General features: G+C 43.7%; 1 protein-coding gene across 5 annotated transcripts; it reads right to left on the bottom strand.

The window, feature by feature from the left end:
- Positions 1-369: 369 nt before the first annotated feature.
- Positions 370-4,474, bottom strand: LOC115416394 (intraflagellar transport protein 46 homolog). Of its 5 annotated transcripts, XM_030130136.1 has the most exons (7): positions 4,323-4,474; positions 2,492-2,652; positions 2,022-2,320; positions 1,546-1,639; positions 1,064-1,195; positions 624-908; positions 370-486 (listed from the first exon to the last, which is right to left on the bottom strand). In XM_030130136.1, exons 2-7 carry the CDS (start codon positions 2,618-2,620, stop codon positions 421-423), a joined length of 1,005 nt encoding a protein of 334 aa, XP_029985996.1. In that variant the 5' UTR covers positions 2,621-2,652; positions 4,323-4,474; the 3' UTR covers positions 370-420. The 5 variants fall into 5 exon arrangements, with proteins under 5 accessions (XP_029985996.1, XP_029985994.1, XP_029985993.1 ...); XM_030130134.1 differs by having other exon boundaries at positions 471-908; positions 4,317-4,473; XM_030130133.1 differs by having other exon boundaries at positions 471-908; positions 2,492-2,656; positions 4,323-4,473.
- Positions 4,475-8,979: the final 4,505 nt, after the last annotated feature.

Genomic DNA, 8,979 nt, shown 5'->3' with positions numbered 1-8,979 from the left:
AACAGAAATGAAATAAAAGAACACCAGAAATAAAAGAAAACAAAAAACAGAAAAACAAAAAAAGGAAAAAAGAAGAAAAGCAGAAACACAAATGTCTAGTTGTGTTTATTTTATCATTTTCTTTTTATTTCTGGGAAACTACAAATAAAAACCAAGAATCCCATTAAAAATATGAAACACATCAAATATGTAGAAAACGACACAGACTTCATCTGTCAACGAAACATTTCTTTATTTCACTGGATTCTTTTTTCTTCATTTTTCTGTTTGTTTCTGACACATGTTGTAAACTCATCTGCTTCATTTAACATTTTTTTAAGAATAAAAAGAACAAACACAGAAAACACAAACACACTGGGGTCTGGGTCTGGGTCTGGGTCTGGGTCTGAGTCTGGTCCTGGTCCTGGTCCTGGGTCTGGGTCAGGTCCGTATGAAGTGCTGGAAGTCTCTGAACTCCAGGTAGAGGCTGAACAGCAGGTGCAGGGCCTGGATGTGGTTCTGGGTCTGGTCCTGGGTCTGGGTCTGGGTCTGGGTCTGGTCCTGGGTCTGGGTCTGGGTCAGGTCCGTATGAAGTGCTGGAAGTCTCTGAACTCCAGGTAGAGGCTGAACAGCAGGTGCAGGGCCTGGATGCGGCCCCCGTAGACCGGTATGTCCAGCAGGGCACAGACCAGGTCGCAGTACTGGTCCAGGTCGCAGCGGAGCCGGGCCGACGGCAGGTCCACCCGGCCCAGCAGGTCCTCCATCTCCGGGGGCCACTCCTGCATCAGGCTGTCGATGTCCGGCATGGCGCGGCCGTACTGGACGCTGGCCGGAGGCTTGGACCGGTGCAGGGCGCCGATGCTGTCCACCCACGAGTCCACGGGCCGAGGGTTGAGCTGAGGACTGACCACACTGGTCACCTTCTTCAGCTGAGGGAGGGGGCGGGGCAGAGGGGGAGGGGTAGAAAGGGAGGGGCAGACAGGGGGCAGGGCAGAGAGGGAGGGGTACAGAGGGGCAGAGAGGTGGGTTAGGGTTACAGTACACGTCAGGGGGCGTGGTCAGTGCAGGGGGCGTGGTGTTTTACCTCAGCGGCTCCATGCTGTTTGGTTTCCTCTGATAACCACAGAGACAGAACTGTGGGGTCAGACTGTTTCACACTGGGCTCATCCAGGACCAGCAGACCCAGAGAGTCCGACTGACCGTCAGGTCTGGGAACCTGGACAGGGGTCAGAGGGGTCAGAGGTCAGAGAGGGGGTCAGGGGTCTGAGGGGGTCAGAGGTTAAAGGGGGGTCAAGGGTCATAGAGGGTCAGAGGTTACACCTGGTCAAGAGTCACAGGGGGGTCATGGTTAGGGTCAGGTGTCACAGGGGTCAGCGGTCATGGGGGGGGGTCAGGGTTAGGGTAGGATTAGGGTCAGGGGGGTCAGGAGTTACAGGGGTCAGAGGTCAGAGAGGGGGTCATAGGTTGGGGGGGGGGGGGTCAGAGGTTACAGAGGGTCAGGGTTAGGGTCAGGGTTCACAGTGGTCAGTGGTCACAGGGGTCAGGGGTCAGAGGTCACAGTGGTACCTTCAGGAAGGCGTCGATGTCTCCGACAGCTGGGATGAAGTCTGGGATGAAGGGTCTGAGGCTGTGGTCCAGATCCACGGACTGAGGGGTGTACCTGAACACACCACCACAACCAATCAGCTGCAGCCAATCAGCACAGACTCCGCCCCCTGAGGGCGCTTCACACCATTGGCCCCGTTTCCCTGTGTGTGCATGTGCTTGTGTGTGTGTGTGTGTGTGTGTGTGTGTGTGTGCCCATAATGGACTGGACCCACCAAACAGGGTTTATGGATTATCCTGTTTCTGAAGTGACAGTGAACACATCACAGCTGATTCATAACAGGGAGTGGATTATTATCGTCATGGAAACGGGCTCAGTGATGGACAGAGATGAAAGAAGAAAAAGTACACATGTTTAACTGAAAGAAAAACCAGGTCTACACAGGTCCGGTTCTGACCCGGGTCCACACTGGTCCGGTTCTGACCCGGTCACTCACCTGGTGATGTACTGGAACAGCTCTTTGACCTCGGTGCTGACGGGCAGGTTGGCGTAGTGGGCGGGGTCATAGGCTCCCTCCGGCGCGGCGGCCTCGTCGTCGTCGTCGTCCTCCGTCTCCTCTTCGTCAGACTCCTCCTCCTCCTCTTCCTCCTCCTCCTCCTCATTGGGACTGGCTCCGCCCTGGATGCTCATTGGCTCTTTCCTCTCCTGTCGTTTGGAGTCCTCATCCAACTCGTCACTGCTGCTATTGGCCGACATCAGGCCACGCCCCCTGCTGCTCCTCTGCCTCGACTCCGACTGAAACAGAAACACAAAGCACGTAGAAAAAGGACGTAAAGAACAACACGCAGAGATTATAGGTGATAGATTGTTGGCTGTAACTCCTGGTTCTGATGGACCAGACTGAGGTTCTGGTTCCGATGGACCCGCTGAGCCCGGTTCTGGGTCCAATTCTGGGTCCAGTCTCACCTGTGCGTGGTCTTGGGGGGCGGGGCTGTAAACGCTGGCTACCTCCTCTGCGTCGTTCACCTCCAGACTCTCGTCGTACGGCTGGTTCTTCAGCACTTTGGCGTCTTGGAGCCGCTCGACCCGATCCATGCGGCGCCGGACGGTTAACGGAGACCGGACATCTGTGTGACGGAACCACAAAGACAGAACCCAGCAGAACTGAACCAGTGTTCACAGGTTTAATGGAAGATAGCATTTGAACAGCATCTGCAAAACAAGAAAACAGAGGATCAAACAGAACCCAGGCCAGGACGGACCTGAAACTGACCTGAAACTGACCTTTAAATGACCTGAAACTGGCCTTAAACTGACCTTTAAATGACCTTAAACTGGCCTTCAAATGACCTGAAACTGACCTGAAACTGACCTTTAAATGACCTTAAACTGGCCTTAAACTGACCTTAAACTGGCCTTCAAATGACCTGAAACTGACCTGAAACTGACCTTTAAATGACCTTAAACTGGCCTTAAACTGACCTGAAACTGGCCTTCAAATGACCTGAAACTGACCTGAAACTGACCTTTAAATGACCTTAAACTGGCCTTAAACTGACCTGAAACTGACCTTTAAATGACCTTAAACTGGCCTTCAAATGACCTGAAACTGACCTGAAACTGACCTTTAAATGACCTTAAACTGGCCTTAAACTGACCTGAAACTGACCTTTAAATGACCTTAAACTGGCCTTCAAATGACCTGAAACTGACATTTAAATGACCTTAAACTGGCCTTAAACTGACCTGAAACTGACCTTTAAATGACCTTAAACTGGCCTTCAAATGACCTTAAACTGGCCTTAAACTGACCTGAAACTGGCCTTAAACTGGCCTTCAAATGACCTTAAACTGACCTTCAAATGACCTTAAACTGACCTTCAAATGACCTTAAACTGGCCTTAAACTGGCCTTCAAATGACCTTAAACTGGCCTTAAACTGGCCTTCAAATGACCTTAAACTGGCCTTCAAATGACCTTAAACTGGCCTTAAACTGGCCTTCAAATGACCTTAAACTGGCCTTAAACTGACCTGAAACTGGCCTTCAAATGACCTTAAACTGGCCTTCAAATGACCTTAAACTGGCCTTATGCTCATGTTAAAATAATGTTAAACTCACCTTAATATTACCTTAAAGTTGCTTTAAAATAACTTTAAACTTCTCTGACAGTTTCATTTGACATCACACAAATGCACACAGGATGGATCAGAGTTCACACAGGTTTAACTGAGAGGAGCACTGGTTTACCACTGGTTCAGCACTGGTTCAGCACTGGTTTACCACTGGTTCAGCACTGGTTTCATGCTGGTTTCCCAGGTCCATTTCTCCACAGGGTGGATCTGTGTTTGTAGGTTTACCTGAAGCTGTTTCTTTCCCTTAAATCCTCCACTTAACCCTTAGTGTTTCTCCACCTGATGCTCTGTCCTCTTTCAAACCCTTTAAACTCACAGGTTTCTCTCTTTAACTGTAAAAAACTGTGTATTTTTCGGGTGCAGCTGAATTTAGACTGATCTGATCATTTTTTTCTCCGTCAGAACAGACTTTACCTCAGTTTAAGTCTCGTTCTAACTTTAGCCCTGGGTTTATTTCCCAGTATTTTTCTGTCAGATCTGGCTTTAAGGCTCATTTGGTCGGTACTCTCAGTCTACTTTAGGTTCTTATTTACTCTTGTTTCCCATTGGTGTCTTCTGTGTCGTTAGCCGTTAGCATACAGAAGCTAACCCAACCCAACCCGACCAAACCTCCTGACCCGGGTCTGACCCGGGTCAAATGCCTGTTCTGGGGCTTGTATTTACCGTCCTCCTCGTCGTTAATGTCCTATAAAGTCTCGGTGACCGTCCACGTCCAGTCCGAAGGCTTCAGTCCTGCTTCAGCCCGAAGCTAACGGAGCTAACGGAGCCACTGAGAGAGCACGGTATCCTGGCAACGGGACCCGCAGTGCATCATGGGACACGTAGTTCTTTGAAATTTAGACGATATTTGTCATTTCTGCTCAAATTATTGAGATAAAATCGTGTAGGAGACAAAGATCGGCTTAAATAGAGGATGAACCTGGTTAAGGGAGGTTTGGACTGAACAGGAACTCATATGTGACTGAAATAAACTGAAGAAAAACTATTTATATACATGAAATAGTTCACATTCTACTTATTCTGTAAAAGAAAATACACAATATTGAGCTGTGCAATGTTTGTTATTAGCATAGTTTATTTTATTGCATATTATTATTTATTAATTGTTGTAATCTTTTTTTCCCCATTACTGTAATCATCATCTATATTATTAAAGCCCAGTGTCCTCTGTGTGTGTCATTCAAAAGTGAGTTTAATGTCATTTTAAGGTCATTCTAAGGTGAGTTTAAGGCCAGTTTAAGGTTATTCTAAGGTGAGTTTAAGGCCAGTTTAAGGTCATTCTAAGGTGAGTTTAAGGCCAGTTTAAGGTCATTCTAAGGTGAGTTTAAGGCCAGTTTAAGGTCATTCTAAGGTGAGTTTAAGAATAGTTTAAGGTCATTCTAAGGTGAGTTTAAGGCCAGTTTAAGGTTATTCTAAGGTGAGTTTAAGGCCAGTTTAAGGTCATTCTAAGGTGAGTTTAAGGCCAGTTTAAGGTCATTCTAAGGTGAGTTTAAGAATAGTTTAAGGTTATTCTAAGGTGAGTTTAAGGCCAGTTTAAGGTCATTCTAAGGTGAGTTTAAGGCCAGTTTAAGGTTATTCTAAGGTGAGTTTAAGGCCAGTTTAAGGTCATTCTAAGGTGAGTTTAAGGCCAGTTTAAGGTCATTCTAAGGTGAATTTAAGGCCAGTTTAAGGTCATTCTAAGGTGAGTTTAAGGCCAGTTTAAGGTCATTCTAAGGTGAGTCTAAGGCCAGTTTAAGGTCATTCTAAGGTGAGTTTAAGGCCAGTTTAAGGTCATTCTAAGGTGAGTCTAAGGCCAGTTTAAGGTCATTCTAAGGTGAGTTTAAGGCCAGTTTAAGGTCATTCTAAGGTGAGTTTAAGGTCATTCTAAGGTGAGTTTAAGGTCATTCTAAGGTGAGTTTAAGGTCATTCTAAGGTGAGTTTAAGGCCAGTTTAAGGTCATTCTAAGGTGAGTTTAAGGCCAGTTTAAGGTCATTCTAAGGTGAGTCTAAGGCCAGTTTAAGGTCATTCTAAGGTGAGTCTAAGGCCAGTTTAAGGTCATTCTAAGGTGAGTTTAAGGATAGTTTAAGGTCATTCTAAGGTGAGTCTAAGGCCAGTTTAAGGTCATTCTAAGGTGAGTTAAAGGTAATTCTAAGGTGAGTTAAAGGTAATTCTAAGGTGAGTTTAAGGTCATTCTAAGGCGAGTTTAAGGCCAGTTTAAGGTTATTCTAAGGTGAATTTAAAGCCAGTTTAAGGTCATTCTAAGGTGAATTTAAGGCCAGTTTAAGGTTATTCTAAGGTGAATTTAAGGCCAGTTTAAGGTCATTCTAAGGTGAATTTAAGGCCAGTTTAAGGTTATTCTAAGGTGAATTTAAGGCCAGTTTAAGGTTATTCTAAGGTGAGTTTAAGGCCAGTTTAAGGTCATTCTAAGGTGAGTTTAAGGCCAGTTTAAGGTCATTCTAAGGTGAGTTAAGGCCAGTTTAAGGTCATTCTAAGGTGAGTTTAAGGTCATCCTAAGATGAGTTTAAGGCCAGTTTAAGGTCATTCTAAGGTGAGTTTAAGGCCAGTTTAAGGTCATTCTAAGGTGAGTTTAAGGTCATTCTAAGGTGAGTTTAAGGCCAGTTTAAGGTCATTCTAAGGTGAGTTTAAGGTCATCCTAAGGTGAGTTTAAGGCCAGTTTAAGGTCATTCTAAGGTGAGTTTAAGGCCAGTTTAAGGTCATTCTAAGGTGAGTTTAAGGTCATTCTAAGGTGACTTTAAGGTCATTCTAAGGTGAGTTTAAGGCCAGTTTAAGGTCAGTTTAAGGTCATTCTAAGGTGAGTTTAAGGCCAGTTTAAGGTCATTCTAAGGTCAGTTTAAGGTCATTCTAAGGTCATTCTAAGGTGAGTTTAAGGCCAGTTTAAGGTCATTCTAAGGTGAGTTTAAGGTCATTCTAAGGTGAGTTTAAGGTCATTCTAAGGTGAGTTTAAGGTCATTCTAAGGTGAGTTTAAGGCCAGTTTAAGGTCATTCTAAGGTGAGTTTAAGGTCATTCTAAGGTGAGTTTAAGGTCATTCTAAGGTGAGTTTAAGGCCAGTTTAAGGTTATTCTAAGGTGAGTTTAAGGTCATCCTAAGGTGAGTTTAAGGTCATTCTAAGGTGAGTTTAAGGCCAGTTTAAGGTCATTCTAAGGTGAGTTTAAGGCCAGTTTAAGGTCATCCTAAGGTGAGTTTAAGGCCAGTTTAAGGTCATTCTAAGGTGAGTTTAAGGCCAGTTTAAGGTCATTCTAAGGTGAGTTTAAGGTCATTCTAAGGTGAGTTTAAGGTCATTCTAAGGTGAGTTTAAGGTCATTCTAAGGTGAGTTTAAGGCCAGTTTAAGGTCATTCTAAGGTGAGTTTAAGGCCAGTTTAAGGTCATTCTAAGGTGAGTTTAAGGCCAGTTTAAGGTCATTCTAAGGTGAGTTAAGGCCAGTTTAAGGTCATTCTAAGGTGAGTTTAAGAATAGTTTAAGGTCATTCTAAGGTGAGTTTAAGGCCAGTTTAAGGTTATTCTAAGGTGAGTTTAAGGCCAGTTTAAGGTCATTCTAAGGTGAGTTTAAGGCCAGTTTAAGGTCATTCTAAGGTGAGTTTAAGAATAGTTTAAGGTTATTCTAAGGTGAGTTTAAGGCCAGTTTAAGGTCATTCTAAGGTGAGTTTAAGGCCAGTTTAAGGTTATTCTAAGGTGAGTTTAAGGCCAGTTTAAGGTCATTCTAAGGTGAGTTTAAGGCCAGTTTAAGGTCATTCTAAGGTGAATTTAAGGCCAGTTTAAGGTCATTCTAAGGTGAGTTTAAGGCCAGTTTAAGGTCATTCTAAGGTGAGTCTAAGGCCAGTTTAAGGTCATTCTAAGGTGAATTTAAGGCCAGTTTAAGGTCATTCTAAGGTGAGTCTAAGGCCAGTTTAAGGTCATTCTAAGGTGAGTTTAAGGCCAGTTTAAGGTCATTCTAAGGTGAGTTTAAGGTCATTCTAAGGTGAGTTTAAGGTCATTCTAAGGTGAGTTTAAGGTCATTCTAAGGTGAGTTTAAGGCCAGTTTAAGGTCATTCTAAGGTGAGTTTAAGGCCAGTTTAAGGTCATTCTAAGGTGAGTCTAAGGCCAGTTTAAGGTCATTCTAAGGTGAGTCTAAGGCCAGTTTAAGGTCATTCTAAGGTGAGTTTAAGAATAGTTTAAGGTCATTCTAAGGTGAGTCTAAGGCCAGTTTAAGGTCATTCTAAGGTGAGTTAAAGGTAATTCTAAGGTGAGTTAAAGGTAATTCTAAGGTGAGTTTAAGGTCATTCTAAGGCGAGTTTAAGGCCAGTTTAAGGTTATTCTAAGGTGAATTTAAAGCCAGTTTAAGGTCATTCTAAGGTGAATTTAAGGCCAGTTTAAGGTTATTCTAAGGTGAATTTAAGGCCAGTTTAAGGTCATTCTAAGGTGAATTTAAGGCCAGTTTAAGGTTATTCTAAGGTGAATTTAAGGCCAGTTTAAGGTTATTCTAAGGTGAGTTTAAGGCCAGTTTAAGGTCATTCTAAGGTGAGTTTAAGGCCAGTTTAAGGTCATTCTAAGGTGAGTTTAAGGCCAGTTTAAGGTCATTCTAAGGTGAGTTTAAGGTCATCCTAAGATGAGTTTAAGGCCAGTTTAAGGTCATTCTAAGGTGAGTTTAAGGCCAGTTTAAGGTCATTCTAAGGTGAGTTTAAGGTCATTCTAAGGTGAGTTTAAGGCCAGTTTAAGGTCATTCTAAGGTGAGTTTAAGGTCATCCTAAGGTGAGTTTAAGGCCAGTTTAAGGTCATTCTAAGGTGAGTTTAAGGCCAGTTTAAGGTCATTCTAAGGTGAGTTTAAGGTCATTCTAAGGTGACTTTAAGGTCATTCTAAGGTGAGTTTAAGGCCAGTTTAAGGTCATTCTAAGGTGAGTTTAAGGCCAGTTTAAGGTCATTCTAAGGTCAGTTTAAGGTCATTCTAAGGTCATTCTAAGGTGAGTTTAAGGCCAGTTTAAGGTCATTCTAAGGTGAGTTTAAGGTCATTCTAAGGTGAGTTTAAGGTCATTCTAAGGTGAGTTTAAGGTCATTCTAAGGTGAGTTTAAGGCCAGTTTAAGGTCATTCTAAGGTGAGTTTAAGGTCATTCTAAGGTGAGTTTAAGGTCATTCTAAGGTGAGTTTAAGGCCAGTTTAAGGTTATTCTAAGGTGAGTTTAAGGTCATCCTAAGGTGAGTTTAAGGTCATTCTAAGGTGAGTTTAAGGCCAGTTTAAGGTCATTCTAAGGTGAGTTTAAGGCCAGTTTAAGGTCATCCTAAGGTGAGTTTAAGGCCAGTTTAGTTTTATTTCGTGTACATAAAATCTGATCCAGAATAATCCAACATG

This window comes from Sphaeramia orbicularis, unplaced genomic scaffold (assembly GCF_902148855.1).
Source record: "Sphaeramia orbicularis unplaced genomic scaffold, fSphaOr1.1, whole genome shotgun sequence".
NCBI lineage: Eukaryota > Metazoa > Chordata > Actinopteri > Kurtiformes > Apogonidae > Sphaeramia > Sphaeramia orbicularis.
Note: the sequence above shows the minus strand (reverse complement) of the source record. Positions and strands in the feature narration are given on the sequence as shown.

Coding starts and splice junctions, on each gene's coding strand:
- LOC115416394 (XM_030130136.1), bottom strand. CDS start 2,620: ATGGATCGGGTCGAGCGGCTCCAAGACGCCAAAGTGCTGAAGAACCAG. Junction 2,321..2,491: donor CCCCCCAAGACCACGCACAG/GTGAGACTGGAC, acceptor TTTCTGTTTCAG/TCGGAGTCGAGGCAGAGGAG. Junction 1,196..1,545: donor ACATCGACGCCTTCCTGAAG/GTACCACTGTGA, acceptor ACCCCTGTCCAG/GTTCCCAGACCTGACGGTCA.